The following is a 26,385-nucleotide window of genomic DNA, read 5'->3' as shown; positions in this document are numbered from 1 at the left end:
AAAAAATGAAGGAAGAACAATGTTTAAATTGCGATTAAAAATCGATTATAATAAAGAATTACTTTATTAATTTATTTAATTAGCTGCACTCTTTCTTTTTAACAGGAAAAACATTGCTAACTATTCGTTTATATGAAATCAATGATAGAAGTCATTAAATTTGATAAAATTAACGCATATCGTAGCGACGTATCTAGAATATGTTTAAACAAATTTGCATAACACATAAACATATTCATAACAATGGATTGGTCCATAAACATATGCAAATTTATCTCTATATCCTTAACGTGCGCGTATTCCCTCTACATGATACATTTGGAATCTGGCATCTCTGCTCATCGATAGGATTTTTGAATACATCTATTGAGTGTATGGCATTTTATGGCGGGAAAAATTACACTCGATTGTAGTCTTGACTGTAGTATAATTTAGAAGATGTCAGTATAAAATGTACTGTCTTTGTATTAATATAAATTATTTCGTGTTTAAAGCATTTATATTTATGTTTATACTTTTCATCGTTTATAAGCATTTTTACTCGACAATTTTGCGAAATTGACAATTTTAAAGTTAATTCGCGTTTGAGATTATGTCATTTAAATGTTTCGAGTTTTGATGATAGATTTTTTTTTCTTATCGATGCTGAGTAAATTTTATTATTGAAATAAATAATTTCTGTGATAACGGTAGAGTTCGCGATCACAAATCTACGAGAATGAATTTTCTATTCATAGATTTCCATATTCTATTGGAGGAAAAAAGCTGATAAGAAGGGATAAGCAGACATTATATATATATATATATATATATATATATATATATATATATATGTATATGATATGTATGTATATGATATGTTATATTTTTAAATGCATTTTTTTTTGTTATACTTTATGTTATATTTATATGAAAAAGAATGCAAAGAAATTATGTTAATTAAACATCAATTAATTTTTAAATTATAACGTAATTAAATATAATAAGAAATCACAATAATTTCATTACATAACAGCCTGTATTATACTAAATTTGTAATTTTAGTTTATTAATTGTAAAATATTATATGTAATATATTATTAATTGTAAAAGTTAATTGTCTGTTGAATTCTCTTGTTCATTATCTGTACATCTAATTATTAATATTTGACATAATACATTATTTGTAATAATTTGTTTTGATGAAACATATTTCGTTAAACAAATATTTTAAGTTGAATTTTAGAGTATCGAATCCAATAAATACCAGATTAAAAAAAGGATCACAAAAAATAGATAGGCTTAATAACTGTGACATAGTTATACATGATGTGGTCCTAAAGTTACATCTTTCGTGATTTGTATATTATCATGGAATGCCATTCTTAAAACACAGTGTAATAACAAATTCAAATAAGTGCAAGTGTCAGTTAAAATAATTTTACATTTCCAAAATCAATTTCTTTGGGCATCGTACTTTATACAGAAAAGATTCGTAAATATAAGTAAATATAATATACAAAGTTAAGCATTATATTAATTTATAACAAAAATTAGTTGCGTAAAATATAGATAAAAGAATCGAATTTTCTTGTAAAATCATTTAAAGCATTTCTTCCCAATTTCTTTACGTGAACAACACATTCTCGTTAAACTTAAGTGAATTCCAGAATGTTTCATCCCCGAAATTGGCATTGCTACCCATGTTAATCTCAGTAGGGCTAGCAATATGCAGATACTGAATTTCCTTTTTTGAAGGATCTAATTTCGACCATTTTACACCAGCCACGTTTGGAATTCTGAAAAAATTCAAGAATCAGAATTAATATATGAAACGATATGCGAATCTTTGATACTTACCCATTTGTAGCAAAAGATACACAATAATCGATTAAGACTTTCTGCATATCGCGATCTCGTTGCGTTGTTGTTGTATTCACAATGGGAGACTCTAATATGTAGAATATATCATCGCCATGAGAGACACCTAAATAACAAACAAAAAGTAACTATTTATAAAACTATTCTCTTTGAAATGTAATTTTCCTTTTTATATGCGAATATTCAAAACAATTTCCATGATAGATTTACCGTAATTATTAGTTGTACCGCTTATAAAATCACTTAAACTGTGATTTCCTCTGTACGAGAAATAATAATACCAGACTGGATTCCGATTTACTTTGGCTTGCATTTGCGCAGCCTTCTCACTATCGACCACATTGAAACGATCACCCGCCATTTGTACCAGTTGTTTTGTAGTTGTCTGGTCTATTGATTTCGTATCGAAATAATGCTTCTTGATAATACGAGCAATCTCGACTTGCTTCTCTTTTGGGATGGTGTAATAAAAGTCTAGAAAATGCGGACCGAGAAAATCCCAGTTGCCATTTAATTGTTTCAGAGCTTCATTGTTAGCGATGAATTCTACAATAATAAATTAATATCAATAAGAGTCTGCAGGTATTTGAAAAACATTTTTTTAACTATCCCGAATATTATTTTTACCAGCTACGGGATAAAGGCCTTCTTCACTCACTACGCTTGTAACCCAAGGTAAATCTTGCACTTCACCGTTATTCACGATTTCAATTGGTGTCTTATCGATGAAAGGTGTATCATTGTTGGCTTTTTCAACTACTGGTCCGAAAGGAGTGAAGGGATTGTAGAAGAAATACTAAAATCATAAGACGAATATAAAAATTTCTACTTTTTGCGTTGAGAGAAAATCGCGTTGTTTCTTTTACAAAATTTCACGAAACTTACCATAAATTCGCTTGTAGCCTGTACGATATCTCGAGCCGGTCGATATCTTAAGCAATCTATCATATCTCTAGAGGTAGTTGTAGGGCATCCCATTAAAGAGCTCAGTTTTTTAGTTTTCTCTAAAGAACTCTCAGTTTGCGCCCAACAATCGAATGCTGTTCCGCTGAACGACATTCCTCCTATTCGATAAAATGCAAAATACAAAAATTAGTAGTATAGTTAGAAATAGTTTAAATACTGTTTTCTCAGTTTTGCTGCGTATTATCGTATAAAATACCTCGGAAAAGTCCTACGCTCATTGGCGATAAGTAGTGATATTGCACACTTGCACCACCAGCACTCTGACCAAATAAAGTTATTCCGTTTGGATCGCCACCGAACGACTCGATATTCTGGAATACCCAGCGAAGTGCCATATTTTGATCTTTTAGACCCATGTTGCCAGGAACTATTTCATCTTCCGTGCTAAGAAAACCTAATATTTTTGATAATTTAGAACAAAAATTTTGAATCATGAAAAGACAAACGAAACAATCAATTTTCTGTCACACAATAATTTTCTATCATCTGCAGTATAACGCATTTGGACAAATAAATTTTAATATTGGAATTATTATATAATTTTTTCTATTATAATAAAATGCTGAAATAATTTCATGTGTTATGTAATTTAATGTATTATATGATTTACATTATTATATTATTACATCTATTATATTGTTACATATATTATATTATTACATTATTACATATTATTACATTATATTATACATTTATATTATTACATACCCATCGGTCCCAATCGATAGTTAATTGTGACGAGTATGACGTCGCTATCCATCAAATATGTGGCTCCATAAATCGTACCGCTACCAAGTTGAAAAGCGCCGCCATGGATCCAAAACAATACCGGCATAGAAATCTTTTCCGTCTTATTTCGTATTGGTACATAAATATTTAAATACAAGCAATCTTCGGCACCCTCGACATTATCCGCAAGATCGGAAGGAGATTGAGCGTATTGAATGCACGGTGAACCGAATTTCATAGCCGGTAACTCGCCGATCCATGCCGGTATTGGTCGAGGAGGCTACGAGAAAAAAAACGAGAAAGGAAAATATATTTAATTATGATTTTTTTATTAATATTTAATGTGAGAAAAATTTTATAAGAATTGTTTCTAAATGAAAAGACGTAATTGACGGAATATTCAACATCTTCGATCAAATGTAAAATTATTAGTATCTATTATTTCACAATTGAATTCTGTTTCATGTGATAAGTAATGCCGTTCCAACAAATACAGCTGCTAAAGTATTTAAGTTAACAATTAATCTGATATTACATTCATATACCTTGAATCTTAATTCTCCAACAGGTGGCGATGCATAAGGAATCCCTTCGTATGCCTCGTATTTTCTACCATATTGTGATATTTTGTAATACCCTTTCAGTGCTCCTGAGAGAGTTTTAACTCTTGGTACAGTCTCGTCTGAATTTACTAATATAGCTAAGTTTAAAGAAAGCAGGACGATCAGTAGTCTTATGAGCATTGTATTTAGTAGTGTGCTGTGTGCGTCTTTTGCAGAAATTATTGCAAACTGGCATTTCTCCGGCGCTAGTCACTGATTATTATTCAATATATTGCTATCAGTATATTTATATTACTTAGTGTCACCTGTTCTTATCTCCCATACAAACACATTCATGACATACATATGGAAATTAGAAAGTATCATTATAAGTTATTAAAGACATTATAAAGCCAAAATCAAAGAAATCAATATCAAGATGGTTTATAGTTATGTGAATTGCTCTATTACGTGTTCTAAATGTCGTGTATGTTTCAGATACAATAATTGATATCTTCGTTTTATTGTTTTCACAAAAAGACGAATTGAATAAGGAAAAATAGTGATAAATATTTGTCTGTTTTTTATAAGAGTTTTTCAATCTGTTTTTTAAAAGAACGTTTCCGTCATAAGATATATTTTAAAACTAAAAGTGATAAAAATTTGCCAATCTATTTTCTGGAGGAACGTTTCCGTCATGAGATATAGTTTTAAACTTTTATTATTTTGTTAAATAAAACACGTACAAATAAATGTTGAATTTAAAAAAAAAATTAATACAAATTTAGAACGTAACATATATAATCTTTCAACATTTTATATGTATAGCTTTTTGTATAGCTTTTTGTAGCGGACAAGATAAATTAAACTTAATAATGAAATTGAATTTTTTTTAAACAGTGTCGAAAATATGTGCAGAGATTGAACTCGTAAGAGATAAAAAATCAAGAATTTGAATCTATGATTTAAATTCTTCGAATAAGGCAGAATGTGAATATGTAATAAATACATTTATATATAGAGAGTGTCAGGGCAATCTCTTTCCAAAAAAAACACTCTTGTAGCATACTTCGTAAAATTTTCAAAATACTATAAGAAAATATTTTTTCATCAAGTACTTTTCGAGCAATTAACAATTACATATTTTTTTTAAAGAATTTTGTGTTTTCTTTACATCAATTGATTCCTCTCATTATTTTGTACATAAAAGTATTAAGGTAAGATAATCGAAAAATGAATATCTTATGGTATAATGAATATTTTAAGATATTTTATGGTTTATGCCAAAATTAAGAAATTATTTCAAACCTCGAAAAGTACTCGATGAAAAAATACTTTATTATAGCATTTTGAAAATCTCTCCAGATAAGCTAGAGCTTCTTTTTGGATGCGCCTGGCACTTTGTATGTATATATAGATATATACATATATTTATTTATATATACATATATATATATATATATACATATATATATACATATATATATATATATTTATTTATTTATTTATCTATACATATATATTTATTTTTATTATTTACACTTTATTTTTATTTACATTTTATATGATCAAATTTATTTGATATAATTATGCTTAACAAATCGTTTTTGAAGTACATAATATATATCTGGATATTTGTGTATTACAGAGTAAAAATAAAAGAAGATTTACGATTATTCATTCAGTTGCAAGTTTTTAAGTCTTTTAGAAATTATAATAATTTATTTCTGCAGCGAACAATATAGTTGGAATGTATTAGATCAGTTATACTTTTCGAAGAGATAGCCTTCTTAAACAATAAATAAATATTATTTAATTAATAATTTATTTTTATTGATAAATAAAAATTATTAGCATATATAAATAATAAGAAGATAATAAGGGCAATTAAGAGAAAGTTTTATATAATATATGGATTTATAATATATAGTTTTATAATGTATCGTTTTCATCCTGCAATATATTTGATCATGAAATATAAGAGATGCTTTGGAGATAATGATAGCTTGCATGACAGAAGCAATATCATTTTCTTGCTTTTTACTGCATTTGTGCCCACACAATATGTATTCTATCATTTATAAATTTTTCCATCTTTATTATGTGTAGTATATATTTATAATATATCTCTCCATGAGAACCTATACTGTTTATATAGTATATATAACTTAATAAACATTTTTATATTAGTTTTGTATTATCATCTTATTAAGTATAAATTTTGTCCTTTTTATTTTTTGCTGCACATTTTTTAGCATGTTTTGATATAATAAAATTGTGCAAGTGTCAGTGCAAATGTCAGTGCAAGTGACAGTTAAAATAATTTTCAAAATCAATAGTTTTCATCTTGCTTTATTATTATTAGAAGAGATTCGTAAATATAAGTGCACATAACATACAAAATTAAGCATTATGTTAATATTTAATAAAAATTAGTTGCGTAAAATATAGATGAAAGAGTCGAATTTCCTTGTAGAATCATTCAAAGCACTTCTTCTCAATTTCTTTATGTGGTCAACACATTCTCGTTAAACTTAAGTGAATTCCAGAATGTTTCATCCCCGAAATCAGCATTGCTACCCGTGTTAATCTCAGTAGGACTTGCAATATGCAAATAATGAAATTCCTTCTCTGAAGGATTTAATTGCGACCAATTTGCACCATACACTTTTGCAATTCTGAAAAAATTGAAGAATGAATATTGATATGTGTACGATATGCGAATCTTTCGCGCTTACCCATTTGTAGCAAAAGATACACAAAAGTCGATTAAGAGTTTCTGCATATCGCGATCTCGTTGCGTTGTTGTTGGATCCACCCAAGGAGTATCTAATATATATGTTATATCATCGCCATGGCAGACACCTAAATAACACAAACAAGAAGTAATATTTATAAAACTTTTCTCTTTGAAATGTAATTTTCCTTTTTATATGCGAATATTCAAAACAATTTCCATGATAGACTTACCGTAATTATTAGTTGTACCGCTATAATATTCACTTAAACTTTGATTTCCTCTGTACGAAAAATAAGAATACCAGACTGGATTCTTATTTACTTTGGCTTGCATTAGCGCAGCCTTTTTACTGTCAACAAAGAAGAAGCGGTCACTCGCCAATTGTACCAGTTGGCTTGTAGTTGTCTGGTCTATTGGTTTCGTACCGAAATAATGCTTCTTGATAATGTGAGAAATTTCGACGTATTTCTCTTTTGGAATGGTGTCATAAAAGTCTAGGCAACGCGGAGCAAGATGATCCCAGTTGTTGTTTAATTGTTTCAGAGTTTCATTGTCAGCGATAAATTCTACAATAATAAATTAATATCGATAAGAGACTGCAGATATTTTTCTAATTATCCCGAATATTATTTTTACCAGCTACGGGATAAAGGCCGTCTTGACTCACTACACTTGTAACCCAAGGTAAATCTTGTACGTCACCGTTATTCACGATTTCAACTGGTGTCTTATCGATGAAAGGTGTATCACTGCCTTTTTCAACTACTGGTGTGAAAGGAGTGATAAGATTGTAAAAGAAATACTAAAATCAAAAGACGAATATAAAAATTTTCTACCTTTTGCGTTGAGAGGAAATCATGTTGCTCCTTTTATAAAATTTCCCGAAACTCACCATAAATTCGTTTGTAGAATATTGGCATTGTACGATATCTCGAGCCGGTCGATGTCTCAAGCAATCTATCATGTCTCTAGAATTAGTTGTAGGACATCCCATTAAAGCGCTCAGTTTTTTAGTTTTCTCTAAAGAATTCTCAGTTTGCGCCCAACAATCGAACGCTGTTCCGCTGTACGATATTCCTCCTATTCGATAAAATGCAATGTATAGTAACTGTAATATAGTTAGAAATAGTTTAATTACTGTTATCTTGGTTTCGCTGCGTATTATCCTATAAAATACCTCGAAAGAGTCCTGCGCTCATTGGCGATAAGTAGTGATAATGCACACTTGCACTACCAGCACTCTGACCAAATAAAGTTATTCCGTTTGGATCGCCACCGAACGACTCGATATTTTGAAATACCCAGCGAAGTGCCATATTTTGGTCTTTTAGACCCATGTTGCCAGGAACTACCTCATCTTCCGTGCTAAGAAAACCTAATATTTTTGATAATTTAGGACAAAAATTTTGAATCATGAAAAAACAAACGAAACAACAAATTTTCTGTTACACAATAATTTTGTATCATTTGCATTATAATACATTTGGTTAAATAAATTTTAATATTGGAATTATTGTATAATTTTTTCTAATGAAATGCTGAAATAATTTCATATATTATATGATTTATATTATTATATTATTACATCCATTATATTATTACACATAAACAGTATTATTACATTATTACATATTATTACATTATACTATACATTTATATTATTACATACCCATCGGTCCCAATCGATAGTTAAATGTGACGAGTATGACGTCGCTATCCATCAAATATGTGGCTCCATAAATCATACCGCTACCATATTGAAAAGCGCCACCGTGGATCCAAAACAACACTGGCATAGATGTCTTGTTTTCCGTCTTGTTTCGTACTGGTACATAAATATTTAAATACAAGCAATCTTCGGCACCCTCGACTTTATCGGCAGAATCGGAAGCAAATTGATCATATTGAATGCACGGAGAACCGAATTTCGTAGCCGATAGTTCGCTGATCCATGGTGTTATTGGTCGAGGAGGCTGTGAGAAAGAAAAGCGAGAAAAAAATATATTTAATTAGGATATTTTTATTAATATTTAATGTGAGAAAAATTTTATAAGAATTGTTTCGAAATCGAAAGACATAATTGACGGAATATTCAACATCTTTGGTCAAATGTTAAATTATTAGTATTGTTTCATGATTGAATTCTGTTTCACTTGATAAGGAATGTCATTCCGATAAATACAGCTGCTAAAATATTTAAGTCAAGAATTAATCTGAGATTACATTCATATACCTTGAATCTTAATTCTCCAATAGGTGGTAACGCATAAGGAATCCCTTCGTATGCTTCGTATTTTCTGCCATACTGTGATATTTTATAATAGCCTTTTAGTGCTCCTGAGAGAGTTTTAACTTTTGGTGCAATCTCCTCTGAATTTGCTAGTATGGTTAAGTTTAAACAAAGCAGAACGATCAGAAGTCTTATGAACATGGTATTCAGTAACGTGCTATCCTTTGCAGAAATCATTGCTAATTGGCACTTGTTCCAGCGCTAGTCCCTGGTTATTTATATTTTTCAATATATTATTATCAGTATATTTATATTACTTAGTGTCACCTGTTCTTATCTCTCATACAAATACATTTATAACATACATATGGAAATCAGAAAGCGTCATATAAGCCATTAAAATATTATAAAATTAAAAAAATCAATATTAATATCAAGATGGTCTATAATTATAAATGAAATGCTCTATTACGTGCTTTAAATGTCGTTTCAGATACAATAATTGATATCTTCGTCTTACTATTTTCGAAAAAAGACGAATTGGAAAATAGGAAAAATAGTGATAAATATTTGACATTCTGTTTTCTAAAAGAACGTTTCCGTCATTAGATATATATGTATTTTTAAACTATAGTGATAAAAATTTGACAATCTATCTTCTGGAGGAAAGTTTTGCGCCATGAAGTAGTTTTAAACTTCTATTGTTTTGTTAAATAAAACACGTAATAACAATAAATGTTGAATTTTAAAAGAAAAATTAAAACAAATTTAAAATGTAACATATATAATCTTTCACCAGTTTATATGTATAATTTTTTTATTTTTTACTGGACAAGATAAATTAAACTTAATGTTGAATTTAAATTTATTTTTAAACAGTGTCGAAAATACTTGCAGAGATTAAAGTCTTAAGAAATAAAAAATCAAAAATTTATATGATTTAAATTCTTCAAATAATGCGAAATGTGATTATGTAATAAACACTATATACATACATACATACATATACGTTTATACATACATACATATATATATATATATATATATTATATATATATGTATGTATTTTTATTGTTAAAAAATATTTTATTGTTAAATCTATATATAATTATTTATTTTTATTGTTTGCATTCATTTTATATCTTTTTGTATCATACGCTTCTTGTGCTGTATTTGTGCGCAGTTGAGGACATGTTGTTGTATAATTTTATTTACGTATGCAAAGATGACCAGTTAATATAATTAACAAATCGCTTACGAAATACATAATATATATCTAAATATTTGTGTATTACAAAGTGAAAATAAAAGAATTTTTAAGATTATATTGTTTCTTAAGGTTTTTAGAAATCTTAATAATTTACTTTTGTAACGAACGGTACAATTGAAATATATTAAATCAGTTATACTCTTCGAAGAGATAACCTTTTGAAACAATAAATAAGTATTATTTAATTAACAAATTATTTTTATTAATAAATAAAAATTATTAGCATATATAAATAATAAGATGATAATAAGGGCAATTAAGAGAAAGTTTCATATAATGTATGGATTTATAATATATAGTTTTATAATGTATAGTTTTCATCCCGAGATATATTTGATCACGAAAATAATATAAGAGATGCTTCGGAGATAATAATAGCTTGCATCATAAAAGCAATATCATTCTCTTGCTTTTTCACTGCATTTGTGCCCACACAATATGTATTCTATCATTTATAAATTTTTCCAGCCTTATTATGTATAGTATATATTTATAATATATCTCTCCATGAGAATCTAACCTAAACTGTTTATATAGTATATATAGTATATATAACTTAATAAACATTTTTATATTAGTTTTGAATTATCATCTTATTAAGTATAAATTTTGTCCTTTTTATTTTTTGCTGCATATTTTTTAGCATGTTTTGATATAATAAAATTGTGCAAGTGTCAGTGCAAATGTCAGTGCAAGTGACAGTTAAAATAATTTTCAAAATCAATTGTTTTCATCTTGCTTTATTATTATTAGAAGAGATTCGTAAATATAAGTGCACATAACATACAAAATTAAGCATTATGTTAATTTTTAATAAAAATTAGTTGCGTAAAATATAGATGAAAGAGTCGAATTTCCTCGTAGAATCATTCAAAGCACTTCTTCTCAATTTCTTTACGTGGTCAACACATTCTCGTTAAACTTAAGTGAATTCCAGAATGTTTTATCCCCGAAATCAGCATTGCTACCCGTGTTAATCTCAGTAGGACTAGCAATATGCAAATAATGAAATTTCTTCTCTGAAGGATTTAATTGCGACCAATTTGCACCATACACTTTTGCAATTCTGAAAAAATTGAAGAATGAGAATTGATATATGTACGATATGGAAATCTTTGACGCTTACCCATTTGTAGCAAAAGATACACAATTATCGATTAAGACTTTCTGCATATCGCGATCTCGTTGCGTTGTTGTTGGATCCACCCAAGGAGTATCTAATATATATGTTATATCATCGCCATGGCAGACACCTACATAACAAACAAAAAGTAATATTTATAAAACTTTTTACTTTGAAATGTAATTTTTTTTATATGCGAATTTCCAAAACAATTTCCATGATAGATTTACCGTAATTTTTAGTTGTACCGCTATAATATTCACTTAAACTTTGATTTCCTCTGTACGAAAAATAAGAATACCAGACTGGATTCTGATTTACTTTGGCTTGCATTAGCGCAGCCTTTTCACTATCGACATAGAAGAAGCGGTCACTCGTCATTTGTATCAGTTGACTTGTAGTTGTCTGGTCTATTGGTTTCGTACCGAAATAATGCTTCTTGATAATGCGAGAAATTTCGACGTATTTCTCTTTTGGGATGGTGTCATGAAAGTCTAGGCAACGCGGAGCAAGATGATCCCAGTTGTTGTTTAATTGTTTCAGAGTTTCATTGTCAGCGATGAATTCTACAATAATAAATTAATATCGATAAGAGCAGATATCTGCAGATATTTAAAAAACATTTTTCTAATTATCCTGAATATTATTTTTACCAGCTACGGGATAAAGGCCGTCTTGACTCACTACACTTGTAACCCAAGGTAAATCTTGTACGTCACCGTTATTCACGATTTCAACTGGTGTCTTATCGATGAAAGGTGTATCACTGTCGACTTTTTCAACTACTGGTCCGAAAGGAGTGACAAGATTGTAAAGGAAATACTAAAATCACAAGACAAATATAAAAATTTTCTACCTTTTGTGTTCAGAGGAAATCGCGTTGTTTCTTTTTCAAAATTTCTCGAAACTCACCATAAATTCGTTTGTAGAATATTGGCATTGTACGATATCTCGAGCCGGTCGATGTCTCAAGCAATCTATCATGTCTTTAGAAGTAGTTGTAGGACATCCCATTAAAGCGCTCAGTTTTTTAGTTTTCTCTAAAGAATTCTCAGTTTGCGCCCAACAATCGAACGCTGTTCCGCTGTACGATATTCCTCCTATTCGATAAAATGCAATGTATAGTAACTGTAATATAGTTAGAAATAGTTTAATTACTGTTATTTTGGTTTCGCTGCGTATTATCCTATAAAATACCTCGGAAGAGTCCTGCGCTCATTGGCGATAAGTAGTGATAATGCACACTTGCACCACCAGCACTCTGACCAAATAAAGTTATTCCGTTTGGATCGCCACCGAACGACTCGATATTCTGGAATACCCAGCGAAGTGCCATATTTTGGTCTTTTAGACCCATGTTGCCAGGAACTACCTCATCTTCCGTGCTAAGGAAACCTAATATTTTTGATAATTTAGAACAAAAATTTTGAATCATGAAAAAACAAACGAAACAATCAATTTTCTGTCACACAATAATTTTCTATCATTTGCATTATAACACATTTGGTTAAATAAATTTTAATATTGGCATTATTGTATAATTTTTTCTAATGAAATGCTGAAATAATTTCATATATTATATGATTTATATTATTATATTATTATATCCATTATATTATTACAAATAAATAATATTATTACATTATTACATATTATTACATTATATTATACATTTATATTATTACATACCCATCGGTCCCAATCGATAGTTAATTGTGACGAGTATGACGTCGCTATCCATCAAATATGTGGCTCCATAATTCATACCGCTATCAAATTGAAAAGCGCCACCTTGGATCCAAAACAACACTGGCATAAATGTCTTGTTTTCCGTCTTGTTTCGTACTGGTACATAAATATTTAAATACAAGCAATCTTCGGCACCCTCGACTTTATCGGCAGGATCGGAAGAAAATTGAACATATTGAATGCACGGAGAACCGAATTTCGTAGCCGGTAGTTCGCTGATCCATGGCGTTATTGGTCGAGGAGGCTGTGAGAAAGAAAAGCAAGAAAAAAATATATTTAATTAGGATCTTTTTATTAATATTTAATGTGAGAAAAATTTTATAAGAATTGTTTCGAAATTGAAAGACATAATTGATGGAATATTCAACATCTTTGGTCAAATGTTAAATTATTAGTATTGTTTCATGATTGAATTCTGTTTCACTTGATAAGAAATGTCATTCCGATAAATACAGCTGCTAAAATATTTAAGTCAAGAATTAATCTGAGATTACATTCATATACCTTGAATCTTAATTCTCCAATAGGTGGTAACGCATAAGGAATCCCTTCGTATGCTTCGTATTTTCTGCCATACTGTGATATTTTATAATAGCCTTTTAGTGCTCCTGAGAGAGTTTTAACTTTTGGTGCAATCTCCTCTGAATTTGCTAGTATGGTTAAGTTTAAACAAAGCAGAACGATCAGAAGTCTTATGAACATGGTATTCAGTAACGTGCTATCCTTTGCAGAAATCATTGCGAATTGGCACTTGTTCAGCGCTAGTCCCTGGTTATTTATATTTTTCAATATATTATTATCAGTATATTTATATTACTTAGTGTCACTTGTTCTTATCTCCCATACAAATACATTTATAACATACATATGGAAATCAGAAAGCGTCATTATAAGCCATTAAAATCATTATAAAATTAAGAAAAATCATATCAATATCAAGATGGTCTATAATTATATATGAAATGCTCTATTACGTGCTTTAAATGTCGTTTCAGATACAATAATTGATATCTTCGTCTTACTATTTTCGAAAAAAGACGAATTGGAAAGTAGGAAAAATAGTGATAAATATTTGACATTCTGTTTTCTAAAAGAACGTTTCCGTCATTAGATATATATGTATTTTTAAACTATAGTGATAAAAATTTGACAATCTATCTTCTGGAGGAAAGTTTTGCGCCATGAAGTAGTTTTAAACTTCTATTGTTTTGTTAAATAAAACACGTACAAATAAATGTTGAATTTTTAAAAGAAAAATTAAAACAAATTTAAAATGTAACATATATAATCTTTCACCAGTTTATATGTATAATTTTTTTATTTTTTACTGGACAAGATAAATTAAACTTAATATTGAATTTGAATTTTTTTAAACAGTGTCAAAAATACGTGCAGAGATTAAACTCATAAGAAATCAAGAATTTGAATCTATGATTTAAATTTTTCAAATAGGGCAAAATGTGATTATGTAATAAACACACTTATATATAGAGTGTCAAGGCAATCTCTTTTCATAAAACGCTCTTATAGATTACCTCATAAGCTCTTCAAAACATTATAATAAGATATTTTTTCATCGAGTACTTTTCGAACAATTAACAATTACATATTTTTTTTTAAAAGAATTATGTGTTTTTTTACACCAATTGATTCCTCTCATTATTTTGTACATAAAAGTATTAAGGTAAGATAATCGAAAAATGAATATTTTATTAGATATTTTATGGCATATGTAAAAATTAAGAAATTATTTCAGGCCTAACTTGAAAAGTTCTCGATGAAAAAATACTCTATTATAGTGTTTTGAAAAGCTCTCCAGGTAAGCTACAAGAACTTTTTTGGATGCGCCTGGCATCCTGTATATATATCAATATAATACACCTCAATATATATATATACAACATGATAGAAGCAATCATTTTCTTGCTTTCTCACTGCATTTGTGGTCACACAATATGCATTCTATCATTTATAAATTTTTCCATCCTTATTATATATAGTATATATTTATAATATATCTCTCCATGAGATAAACTGTTTATATAGTATATATAACTTAATAAACATTTTTATATTAGTTTTGAATTATCATCTTATTAAGTATGAATTTTTTCCTTTTTATTTTTTGCTGCATATTTCTTAACATGTTTTGATGTAATAAAATTATTTTCAATGCAATGTGTATATGTTTGCTCTATGTGACATTTGTGCAGAACTCAATTATGAATAAATCAAAAATTTCTTAATAATTTAAAATTGATTTAGTTAATTAAGATAATATTGACATAAATATTATGTCATGATTCTTGATTGAAAGTCAAATTGCATAAAATTTTATGTATTTTATTAAAAGAATATATTTTTATCTTTTCGTATTTAAAATAATTATATATCTTTCTATTGTATAAATTATTAAATGGTATATATACTTTTTCTTGAACTAAAACTGAATAGCAAATTTTTTATACATTGTATTATGAAAAGAGGAGCAAGAACAATGTTCAAATTGCGATTAAAAATCAATTAAATCTAAGAATTTTGACTATTTTATTAATTTATTTAATCAGCTGCATTTTTTAACAGGAAACATTGCTAATTATTCTTTTATATAAAATCAATAAAGTATCATTAAATTCCAGAATTAACGCACATATCACAGTAGCAACATATTTCAGAATATGTTCAGACTCAATGGTTCAGACAAATTTGCATAACACATAAACATATTCATAAGAACGGATTAATCCATAAACACATACAAATTTACATTTATATCCTTAACGTGCACGTATTTCCTTCAGTGCCAGTGTATTTCCTTTACATGCTACTACATCTAGAATCTGACATCTCTACTGAAGGATATGATTTTTGATACATCCATTGAGTGTATGGCATTGAGTTTTATGGCGGGAAGAATCACACTCGACGGTAATTGATCATTCAATTGTCTAGAAAATGTCAGTATAAAATGTGTTGTCCTTGTGTTAATCTGAATTATTTTGTATTTATTATTTATAAAGCATTTATGTTTATGTTGATACTTTTCCGCGCTATTCCGAGCATGTTTACCTCATAATTTTGCGATTTTTAAAATCAATTCGTATTAGAGATTATGTCCCGTAAATGTTTCGAATTTTGATGATAGATTTTTTTCTTATCGATACTGAGTAGATTTTATTATTGAAATAAACAACTTCTGATAACGATGGACTTTGAGGCCATAAATCTATGCAAATGACGAGATTTTTATTCAAAAAATTTTATATACTATTAAGAAAGGAAAGCTAATAAAGAAAAGTAAACATACATCATCAATATACAGTCAATAAATAATCGTAATACATTATATTATTAAATGCATTTTTTCTAGCTATGCTTTGTAATATAATAATATTTTATGATATAATGATATGAAAAAAAAAATAGAAAGAAATTATGTTGTGCATCAATTAACTTTCAAATTATGATGTAATTAAATATAATAAAAAATTGCATTAATTTCAATCACAGCCTGTATGTATTATAATAAATTTGTAATTTTATCATTATTATTTATTATTATTAATTGTAAAATTTAATTGCATGTTGAGTTCTCTTGCTCACTATCAATATATTTATATTTGAATTATTAATATTTGATATGATTTTTAAATTATATATTATTTACAATAATTTTTATTTTGATGAAACATATTTTGTTAAACAACTATTTTTGTTAAACAACTATTCCAAGTTGGATTATTTTAAATATCGATTTCAATGAATATCAGATTAAAAGAAGGACCACAAAAAATTGATAGACTTAGATTACGCTTGTTAGATCTGCTGTGACTTCGCACAGCATAATTATACTTGATTGACTGTTGGAAGCAGGGCGTTTACTAGACTTCCGCGAGATGTAATTTAGCATCACCTACGCGTCGAAAAACAAATTCGTAGAATGTAACGCGTCATAATCTGTAATATATATTGTTAACATCGCACTGAGAAAAATTCAAAAGATGATTGAAACATTCGCTTTTTGTTGTTATAATATGAATTTTTTAATAAACAAATATGAAAAAAGAGAAAAGTGTTGTTACTCTTTGATAAGATCCCTTCTTTGCGCTCTAACTATCGCTCGTTGGTTCTTATGCCATTTTCTTTTGAATTTTTTGATTATTTGAACTAAACATCTAATTATTAAATTTGATACGCTTAATAGATGTGACATTGTTATAAATGATGTGATAAGTTCTAAAGTTACAGCTTCCATGATTTGTATATTATAGTGGAATGTCGTCCTTACAATACAATATAATAAGGAATTCAAATAAGTGCAAGTGCCAGTTATAATAATTTTAGTTTTCTAAAATCAATTTTTTTAGACATGTTGCTTTATACAGAAGAGATTCGTAAATATAAGTAAATATAATATGCAAAGTTAAGCATTATATTAATTTGTAACAAAAATTAGTTGTTTAAAATATAGACAAAAAATCGAATTTTCTTGTAAAATCATTTAAAACTTCTTCCCAATTTCTTTGTGTGGTCAACACATTCTCGTTAAACTTGATTGAATTCCAGAATTTTTTATCCCCGAAATTAGCATTGCTATCCATCTTAATCTTATTGTTAGTAGGGCTAGCAATATGCAGATACTCAAAATCCTCTTTTTCAGGATCTAATTTCGACCATTTTACACCAGCCACGTTTGGAATTCTGAAAAAATTCAAAAATCAGAATTAATATATGAAACGATATGCGAATCTTTGATGCTTACCCATTTGTAGCAAAAGATACACAAAAGTCGATTAAGACTTTCTGCATATCGCGATCTCGTTGCGTTGTGTTTGTATTCACAATGGGAGAATCTAATATATAGAATATATCATCGCCATGGGAGACACCTAAATAACAAACAAAAAGTAATATTTATAAAACTCTTCTCTTTGAAATGTAATGTTCATTTTTCTATGCGAATTTCCAAAACAATTTCCATGATAGATTTACCGTAATCGTTAGTTGTACCGCTTATAAAATCACTTAAACTGTGATTTCCTCTATACGAGAAATAATAATACCAGACTGGATTCCAATTTACTTTGGCTTGCATTCGCGCAGCCTTCTCACTATCGACCACGAAGAAGCGATCACTCGTCATTTGTATCAGTTGTTTTGTAGTTTTCTGATTTATTGGTTTCTTATCGAAATAATGCTTCTTGATGAGGCGACCAGTCTCATCTTGTTTCTCTTTTGGGATGGTGTAATTAAAGTCCAAAAAATCCGGACTGAGAACATCCCAGTTGTCGTTTAATTGTTTCAGAGCTTTATTGTCAGCGATGAATTCTACAATAATAAATTTATATCGATAAAAGTCTGCAGATATTTAAAATATTCAATACTTTTGTCTAATTATTCCGAATATTATTTTTACCAGCTACGGGAAAAAGGCCTTCTTCACTCACTACGCTTGTAACCCAAGGTAAATCTTGCACATCACCGTTATTCACGATTTCAATTGGTGTTCTATCGATGAAAGGTGTATCATCGCCGATTTTTTCAATTACTGGTCCGAAAGGAGTGAAGGGATTGAAGTAGAACGTCTAAAATCATAAGACAAATATAAAAATTTTCTACTTTTTGCGTTGAGAGGAAATCGCGTTGTTTCTTTTGCAAAATGTCTCGAAACTCACCATAAATTTGCTTGTAGCCTGTACTATATTTCGAGCCGGTCGACGTCTCAAGCAATCTATCATGTCTCTAGAAGTAGTTGTAGGACATCTCATTAAAGCGCTCAGTTTTTTAGTTTTCTCTAAAGAACCCTCAGTTTGCGCCCAACAATCGAACGCTGTTCCGCTAAACGATATTCCTCCTATTCGATAAAATGCAAAGTACAAAAATTAGTAGTATAGTTAGAAATAGTTTAATTACTGTTATCTCGGGTTCGCTGCGTAGTATCGTAAAATACCTTGGAAAAGTCCGGTGCTCAGTGGCGATAAGTAGTGATATTGAACACTTGCACCACCAGCACTCTGACCAAATAAAGTTATTTTTTTCGGATCGCCACCGAACCACTCGATATTCTGGGATACCCAGCGAAGTGCCATATTTTGATCCTTTAGACCCATGTTGCCAGGAACTACCTCATCTTCCGTGCTAAGGAAACCTAATATTTTTGATAATTTAGAACAAAAATTTTGAATTATGAAAAGACAAACGAAAAAATAAATTTTCTGTTACACAATAATTTCCTATCATCTGCATTATAACACATTTATAAATAAATTTTAATATTGGAAGAATTGTATAATTTTTTCTAATAAAATGCTGAAATAATTTCATATAGTATATGATTTATATTATTATATTATTACATTTATTATATTATTACATATATTGTATTATTACATTATTACATATTATTATATTATATTTTGATAAATATAACACGTAGAAATAAAATGTTGAATTGTTGAAATGTTGATTTTTAAAAGAAAAATTAAAATAATTTAAAACGTAACATGTATAATCTTTTAACATTTTATACATTTATATTATACATTTATATTATTACATACCCATCGGTCCCAATCGATAGTTAATTGTGACCAGTATGATGTCGCTGTCCATCAAATATGTGGCTCCATAATTCGAACCGCTACCAAATTGAAAAGCGCCACCATGGATCCAAAACAACACTGGCATAGAAGTCTTGTTTTTCGACATTTTTTGTACTGCTACATAAATATTTAAACACAAGCAATTTTCGGCACCCTCGACTTTATTCGTAGGATCAATAGGAGTTTGAACGTATTGAATGCACGGAGAACAGAATTTCGTAGCCGGTAACTCGCCGGTCCATGCCGGTATTGGTTGAGGAGGCTTGGAGAAGAAAAACGAGAAAAGTAAATACATTTAATTAGAATTTTTTTATTAATATTTAATGTGAGAAAAAATTTATAAGAAATGTTTCTAAATGGAAAGACATAATTGACGGATTATTCAACATCTTTGATCAAATATAAAATTATTAGTATCTATTATTTGACGATTGAATTTTGTTTTACTTGATAAGGAATGCCATTTTGAAAAATATAGCTGCTAAAATATTTAAGTCAAGAATTAATCTGAGATTACATGCGTACCTTGAATCTTAATTTTCCAACAGGTGGCAAAGCATAAGGAATCCCTTCGTATGCCTCGTATTTTCTGCCATACTGTGATATTCTATAATAGCCTTTCAGTGCTCCTGAGAGAGTTTTAACTCTTGGTGCAGTCTCGTCTGAATTTGCTATTATGGCTAAGTTTAAACAAAGCAGAACGATCAGTAGTCTTACGAGCATGATATTTAGCAGCGTCCTCTCTTTTGCAGAAACCATTGCGAACTGACACTTCTTCGACGCTAGTCGCTAGTTATTTATATTACTCAGTATATTGTGCTACCTATTCTTATCTCCTATACAAATACATTCATAGCATACATATGGAAATTATAAAGCTAATATCAATAATTAATATCAAGGGTAATATCATATAGTTGTATGTGAATTGCTCTATTGCGTGCTCTGAATGTCGTGTATGTTTCAAAGATAATAATTAATATCTTTGTTTTACTGTTTTCGGAAAAAGAATTGAATTAATGATAAAAATTTGACAATCTCTGTTTTCTGAAAGAATGTTTCCGTCATAAGATATAGTTTTGAAGTTTTATTGTTTTGATAAATATAACACGTAGAAATAAAATGTTGAATTTTTAAAAGAAAAATTAAAATAATTTAAAACGTAACATGTATTATCTTTTGACATTTTATATGTATGATTTTTTTTACCAGGCAAAATAAATTAAACCTAATATTGAATTTAAATTTGTTTTCAAACAGTGTCGAAAATGCAGAGATTAAAGTCATAAGAAATAAAAAATCAAAAATTTCTATGATTTAAATTCTTCAAATAATGCGAAATGTGATTATGTAATAAACACTATATACATACATACATACATATATATATATATATATATATATATATATATATGTATGTATGTATGTATTTTTATTGTTAAAAAATATTTTACTGTTAAATCTATATATAATTATTTATTTTTATTGTTTGCATTCATTTTATATCTTTTTGTATCATACGCTTCTTGTGCTGTATTTGTGCGCAGTTGAGGACATTTTGTTGTATAATTTTATTTATGTATGCAAAGATGACCAGTTAATATAACAAATCGCTTATGAAATACATAATATATATCTAAATATTTGTGTATTACAAAGTGAAAATAAAAGAATTTTTACGATTATATTGTTTCTTAAGATTTTTAGAAATTTTAATAATTTACTTTTGTAACGAACGGTACAATTGAAATATATTAGGCCAGTTATACTCTTCGAAGAGATAACCTTTTTAAACAATAAATAAGTATTATTTAATTAACAAATTATTTTTATTAATAAATAAAAATTATTAGCATATATATATAAATAATAAGAAGATAATAAGGGCAATTAAGAGAAAGTTTTATATAATGTATGGATTTATAATATATAGTTTTATAAGATGATAATTATGAAACGAGCGATAAGAACCTAAAGACGCGGATGGTATTGCGTAAATTTTTTTTTGTGCATGTCTTAAAAAAATTTTTTCGCGAACAATTAATGTTTGAAAAAAAAAAAAAAAAAAAAAAAATTACGCAATACCATCCGCGTCTTTAGGCTCTTATCGCTCGTTTCATAATTATCATGTTGTTAAATACATAGAGCCGTATTCTCTATCAATTATATAGTTTTATAATGTATAGTTTTATAATGTATAGTTTTCATCCCGAGATATATTTGATCACGAAAATAATATAAGAGATGCTTCGGAGATAATGACAGCTTGCATCATAAAAGCAATATCATTCTCTTGCTTTTTCACTGCATTTGTGTCCACACAATATGTATTCTATCATTTATAATTATTATGTATAGTATAATTTTTCCAGGCCTTATTATGTATAGTATAATATATCTCTCCATGAGAATCTAACCTAAACTGTTTATATAGTATATATAACTTAATAAACATTTTTATATTAGTTTTGAATTATCATCTTATTAAGTATGAATTTTTTCCTTTTTATTTTTTGCTGCATATTTCTTAGCATGTTTTGATATAATAAAATTATTTTCAATGCAATGTGTATATGTTTGCTCTATGTGACATTTGTGCAGAACTCAATTATGAATAAATCAAAATTTTTTAATAATTTAAAATCGGTTTAATTAATTAAGATAATTTTGACATAAATATTATATCATGATTCTTGATTAAATGTCAAATTGTATAAAATTTTATGTATTTTATTAAAAGAATATATTTTTATCTTTTCGTATTTAAAAAAATTATATATTCTTTCGATATACTTTTCCTTGAACTAAAACTGAATAGCAAATTTTTTATACATTGTATTATAAAAAGAGAAGCAAGAACAATATTCAAATTGCGATTAAAAATCGATTAAATCTAAAAATTTTGACTATTTTATTAATTTATTTAATCAGCTGCATTTTTTAACAGGTAACATTGCTAGCTATTCGTTTATATAAAATCAATAAAGTATCATTAAATTCCAGAATTACCGCACATATCACAGTAGCAACATATTTCAGAATATGTTCAGACTCAATGGTTCAGACAAATTTGCATAACACATAAACATATTCGTAAGAACGGATTGATCCATAAACATATATAAATTTACATCTATATCCTTAAAGTGCACGTATTCCCTAATAAACAAATATTGAAAAAAGAGAAAAGTGTTGTTGCTCTTTGATAAGATTCCCTTATTTGCGCTTCAACTACCGCGCGTTGGTTCTTATGATATTTTCTTTTTATTTTTGTAATTATTTGAACCAAACATCTAATTATTAAATTTGATAGGCTTAATAGCTGTGACATTGTTATAAATGATGTGGTAAGTTCTAAAGTTACAACTTCCATGATTTGTATATTATAGTAAAATGTCATCCTCAAAATACAGTGTAATAAGGAATTCAAATAAGTGCAAGTGCCAGTTATAATAATTTTAGTTTTCCAAAATTAATTTTTTTGGACATGTTGCATTATACAGAAGAGATTCGTAAATATAAGTAAATATAATATTCAAAATTTAAATATGATGTTAATTTGTAATAACAATTAATTGCAAAGAAAATATAGATAATAAAATCGAGTTTCCTTGCAAAATCATTCAAAGCTCTTCTTTCCTATTTTTTGACGTTAACACATTTTCTTTGAACTTGATTGAATTCCAGAATTCTTTCTCTCCCAAATTAGCATTGCTGTCCATGTTAATCTTAGTAGGACTAGCAATATGCAGATAATGAAGTTCCTTCTTTGAAGGATCTAATTTCGGCCATTCTACACCAGCCATGTTTACAATTCTGAAAAAAAATTCAAGTATGAGAATTGATATGTGTACGATATGCGAATCTTTCGTGCTTACCCATTTGTAGCAAAAGATACACAAAAGTCGATTAAGAGTTTCTGCATATCGCGATCCTGTTGTGTTGTTACTGGATTCACCCAGGCAGTATCTAGTACATATAATATATCATCGCCATGGCAAACACCTAAATAACAAACAGAAAGTAATGTTTATAAAACTCTTCTCTTTAAAATGTAATCTCCCTTTTTACATGCAAATTTCCAAAATAATTTTTATGATAGATTTACCATAATTGTTAGTTGTACCGCTCATAGAATCACTTAAACTTTGATTTCCTCTGTATGTGAAATAATAGTACCAGACTGGATTTTGATTTACTTTGGCTTGCATTCGCGCAGCCTTCTGACTATCGACCACGAAGAAGCGGTCACTCGCCATTTGTATCAGTTGCTTTGTAGTTGTCTGGTCTATTGGTTTTGTATCAAAATAATGCTTCTTGATGAGGCGAGCAATCTCCACCTGCTTCTCTTTTGGGATGGTGTAATTAAAGTCCAGAAAATGCGGACCAAGAAGATCCCAGTTGTCGTTTAATTGTTTCAGATTTTCATTGCCAGCGATGAATTCTACAATAATAAATTAATATCGATAAGAGTCTACAGATATTTAAAAAAACATTTTTCTATTTATCCCGAATGTTCATTTTACCGGCTACGGGATAAAGGCCTTCTTCACTCGTTACTCCCGTAATCCAAGGTATATCCTGCACATCACCGTTGTTCACGATTTCAACTGGTGTCTTATCGATGAAAGGAGTATCATCGCCGACTTTTTCAGGCACCGGCCCAAAGGGAGTGAAGGGATTGAAGAAGAATGGCTAAAATTGTAACATGGATATACGAACTTTCTACTTTTTGCGTTGAGAAAAAATCGCGTTTTCTTTTATAAAATTTCCCGAAACGAGTCTCACCATAAATTCGCTTGTAGCCTGTACTATTGCTTGAGCCGGTCGATATCTCAAGCAACGTATCATGTCTCTAGAGGTAGTTGTAGGACATCCCATTAAGGCGCTCAGTTTTTTAGTTTTCTCTAAAGCATTTTCAGTTTGTGTCCAACAATCGAACGCTGTTCCGCTGAACGATATTCCTCCTATTCGATAAAATGCAAAGTACAAAAATTAGTAGTATAGTTAGAAATAGTTTAATTACTGTTATCTCGGGTTGGCTGCGTATTATCGTAAAATACCTTGGAAAAGTCCGGTGCTCATTGGCGATAAGTAGTGATAATGCACACTTGCACCACCAGCACTCAGACCAATCAAGGTTATTCTGTTCGGATCGCCACCGAACCACTCGATATTCTCGGATACCCAACGAAGTGCCATATTTTGATCCTTTAGACCCATGTTGCCAGGAACTACCTCATCTTCCGTACTGAGGAATCCTAATATTTTTGATAATTTAGAACAAAAATTTTGAATCATGAAAAGACAAGCGAAACAATGAATTTTCTGTCATACAATAATTTTTATCATCTACATTATAACATTCGGACAAATAAATTTTAATATTGAATAATTTTTTTAAATGAAATTCTGTGATAATTTCATATATTTTATATGATTTATATTATTATGTTATTACATATCCATTATATTATTATTACATATATGATATTATTACATGCATTTATATTATTACATACCCATCGGTCCCAATCGATAGTTAATTGTAACGAGTATGACGTCGCTGTCCATCAAATATGTGGCTTTATAAAGCCTACCGCTACCAAATTGAAAACCGCCACCATGGATCCAAAACAACACTGGCATAGATGTCTTGTTTTCCGACTTCTTTCGTATTGGCACATAAATATTTAAATACAAACAATCTTCAGCACCCTCGACTTTTTCCGTAGGATCGTAAGGAAAATGAGAGTATTGAATGCACGGAGAACCGAATTTCGTAGCCGACAGTTCGCCCATCCATGCCGGTATTTGTCGAGGAGGCTACGAGAAAAAAATCGAGAAAAGAAAATACTTTTAATTTTTATGAATATTTAATATGAGAAAAAGTTGATAAAAATTGTTTCTAAATGAAAAGACGTAATTGACGGAATATTCAACATTTTTGATCAAATGTAAAATTATTATTATCTATTATTTCACGATTGAATACTGTTGCACTTTATAAGGAATGTTATTTCGAGAAATACAGATGCTAAAATATTTAAATCAAGAATTATGCTGAGATTACATGCATATACCTTGAATCTTAATTTTCCAATAGGCGGCAATGCATAAGGAATCCCTTCGTATGCCTCGTATTTTCTGCTATTTTGTGATATTTTATAATAGCCTTTCAGTGCTCCTAATGGAGTTTTGACTCTTGGTGCAGTCTCGTTTGAATTTGCTAGTATGGCTAAGTTTAAACAAAGCAGGACGATCAGTAGTCTTATGAACATGGTATTTACTAACATGCTGTCTTTTGCAGAAATCATTGCGAACTGGCACTTCTCCGACGCTAGTCGCTGGTTATTTATATTCATTTGTGCTATATTATGTCTATTGTGCTCGTTAATGTTCAACTGTGTTATATCATATCAATTGTGCTTATCTTCCACATAGTTTCATAACATTTTTAAAGGAAATTAGATGGCGCCGTTATAAAGCTATCATAAAGTCTGAAGTCAGTATCAAAGTAGATAGCGTATATGACTTGCTTTATCACTTGCTCGAAATGTCGTGTACGTTTTAA

General features: G+C 29.0%; 4 protein-coding genes across 4 annotated transcripts; all 4 read right to left on the bottom strand.

Moving 5' to 3' along the window:
* Positions 1-1,202: 1,202 nt before the first annotated feature.
* On the bottom strand, positions 1,203-4,372 carry LOC105253143 (venom carboxylesterase-6). The gene is made up of 8 exons (XM_011260977.3): positions 4,101-4,372; positions 3,535-3,835; positions 3,023-3,220; positions 2,746-2,924; positions 2,488-2,656; positions 2,071-2,406; positions 1,840-1,966; positions 1,203-1,778 (listed from the first exon to the last, which is right to left on the bottom strand). Exons 1-8 carry the CDS (start codon positions 4,296-4,298, stop codon positions 1,607-1,609), a joined length of 1,680 nt encoding a protein of 559 aa, XP_011259279.2. The 5' UTR covers positions 4,299-4,372; the 3' UTR covers positions 1,203-1,606.
* A 2,061-nt stretch (positions 4,373-6,433) lies between these two features.
* LOC105253142 (venom carboxylesterase-6) lies at positions 6,434-9,310 on the bottom strand. Its single transcript, XM_011260976.2, has 8 exons — positions 9,071-9,310; positions 8,507-8,810; positions 8,015-8,212; positions 7,730-7,917; positions 7,474-7,639; positions 7,068-7,403; positions 6,836-6,962; positions 6,434-6,775 (listed from the first exon to the last, which is right to left on the bottom strand). The coding sequence occupies exons 1-8, from the start codon at positions 9,302-9,304 to the stop codon at positions 6,604-6,606; spliced, it is 1,725 nt and encodes a 574-aa protein (XP_011259278.2). The 5' UTR covers positions 9,305-9,310; the 3' UTR covers positions 6,434-6,603.
* Positions 9,311-11,061: 1,751 nt separating this feature from the next.
* Positions 11,062-20,561, bottom strand: LOC105252707. The gene is made up of 16 exons (XM_025413694.1): positions 20,337-20,561; positions 19,770-20,073; positions 19,160-19,357; positions 18,885-19,063; positions 18,626-18,794; positions 18,202-18,537; positions 17,972-18,098; positions 17,673-17,910; positions 13,714-13,977; positions 13,150-13,453; positions 12,658-12,855; positions 12,373-12,560; positions 12,114-12,282; positions 11,691-12,026; positions 11,464-11,590; positions 11,062-11,403 (listed from the first exon to the last, which is right to left on the bottom strand). Exons 1-16 carry the CDS (start codon positions 20,532-20,534, stop codon positions 11,232-11,234), a joined length of 3,507 nt encoding a protein of 1,168 aa, XP_025269479.1. The 5' UTR covers positions 20,535-20,561; the 3' UTR covers positions 11,062-11,231.
* A 2,184-nt stretch (positions 20,562-22,745) lies between these two features.
* LOC105248438 (venom carboxylesterase-6) lies at positions 22,746-26,219 on the bottom strand. Its single transcript, XM_011253227.3, has 8 exons — positions 25,895-26,219; positions 25,334-25,637; positions 24,875-25,072; positions 24,600-24,778; positions 24,338-24,506; positions 23,920-24,255; positions 23,690-23,816; positions 22,746-23,627 (listed from the first exon to the last, which is right to left on the bottom strand). Exons 1-8 carry the CDS (start codon positions 26,174-26,176, stop codon positions 23,435-23,437), a joined length of 1,788 nt encoding a protein of 595 aa, XP_011251529.2. The 5' UTR covers positions 26,177-26,219; the 3' UTR covers positions 22,746-23,434.
* Between the last annotated feature and the right edge of the window lie 166 nt (positions 26,220-26,385).

Source organism: Camponotus floridanus, unplaced genomic scaffold (assembly GCF_003227725.1).
Source record: "Camponotus floridanus strain SB8 unplaced genomic scaffold, Cflo_v7.5 scaffold7, whole genome shotgun sequence".
Classification (NCBI taxonomy): domain Eukaryota; kingdom Metazoa; phylum Arthropoda; class Insecta; order Hymenoptera; family Formicidae; genus Camponotus; species Camponotus floridanus.
Note: the sequence above shows the minus strand (reverse complement) of the source record. Positions and strands in the feature narration are given on the sequence as shown.

Excerpts from the sequence above, each read along its gene's own strand:
- LOC105253143 (XM_011260977.3), bottom strand. The coding sequence starts at position 4,298 with ATGCTCATAAGACTACTGATCGTCCTGCTTTCTTTAAACTTAGCTATA. Across the intron at positions 2,657-2,745 it reads AGGCTACAAGCGAATTTATG|TATTTCTTCTACAATCCCTT; the intron begins GTAAGTTTCGTG and ends TTATGATTTTAG. Across the intron at positions 1,779-1,839 it reads GTATCTTTTGCTACAAATGG|AATTCCAAACGTGGCTGGTG; the intron begins GTAAGTATCAAA and ends GAATTTTTTCAG.
- LOC105253142 (XM_011260976.2), bottom strand. The coding sequence starts at position 9,304 with ATGATTTCTGCAAAGGATAGCACGTTACTGAATACCATGTTCATAAGA. Across the intron at positions 7,918-8,014 it reads GAGCGCAGGACTCTTTCGAG|GAGGAATATCGTACAGCGGA; the intron begins GTATTTTATAGG and ends TTTATCGAATAG. Across the intron at positions 7,640-7,729 it reads ATTCTACAAACGAATTTATG|TATTTCTTTTACAATCTTAT; the intron begins GTGAGTTTCGGG and ends TTTTGATTTTAG.
- LOC105252707 (XM_025413694.1), bottom strand. The coding sequence starts at position 20,534 with ATGCTCGTAAGACTACTGATCGTTCTGCTTTGTTTAAACTTAGCCATA. Across the intron at positions 19,358-19,769 it reads CTATCGATTGGGACCGATGG|GTTTCCTTAGCACGGAAGAT; the intron begins GTATGTAATAAT and ends CAAAAATATTAG. Across the intron at positions 12,561-12,657 it reads GAGCGCAGGACTCTTCCGAG|GAGGAATATCGTACAGCGGA; the intron begins GTATTTTATAGG and ends TTTATCGAATAG.
- LOC105248438 (XM_011253227.3), bottom strand. The coding sequence starts at position 26,176 with ATGAATATAAATAACCAGCGACTAGCGTCGGAGAAGTGCCAGTTCGCA. Across the intron at positions 24,507-24,599 it reads AGGCTACAAGCGAATTTATG|CCATTCTTCTTCAATCCCTT; the intron begins GTGAGACTCGTT and ends TTACAATTTTAG. Across the intron at positions 23,628-23,689 it reads GTATCTTTTGCTACAAATGG|AATTGTAAACATGGCTGGTG; the intron begins GTAAGCACGAAA and ends ATTTTTTTTCAG.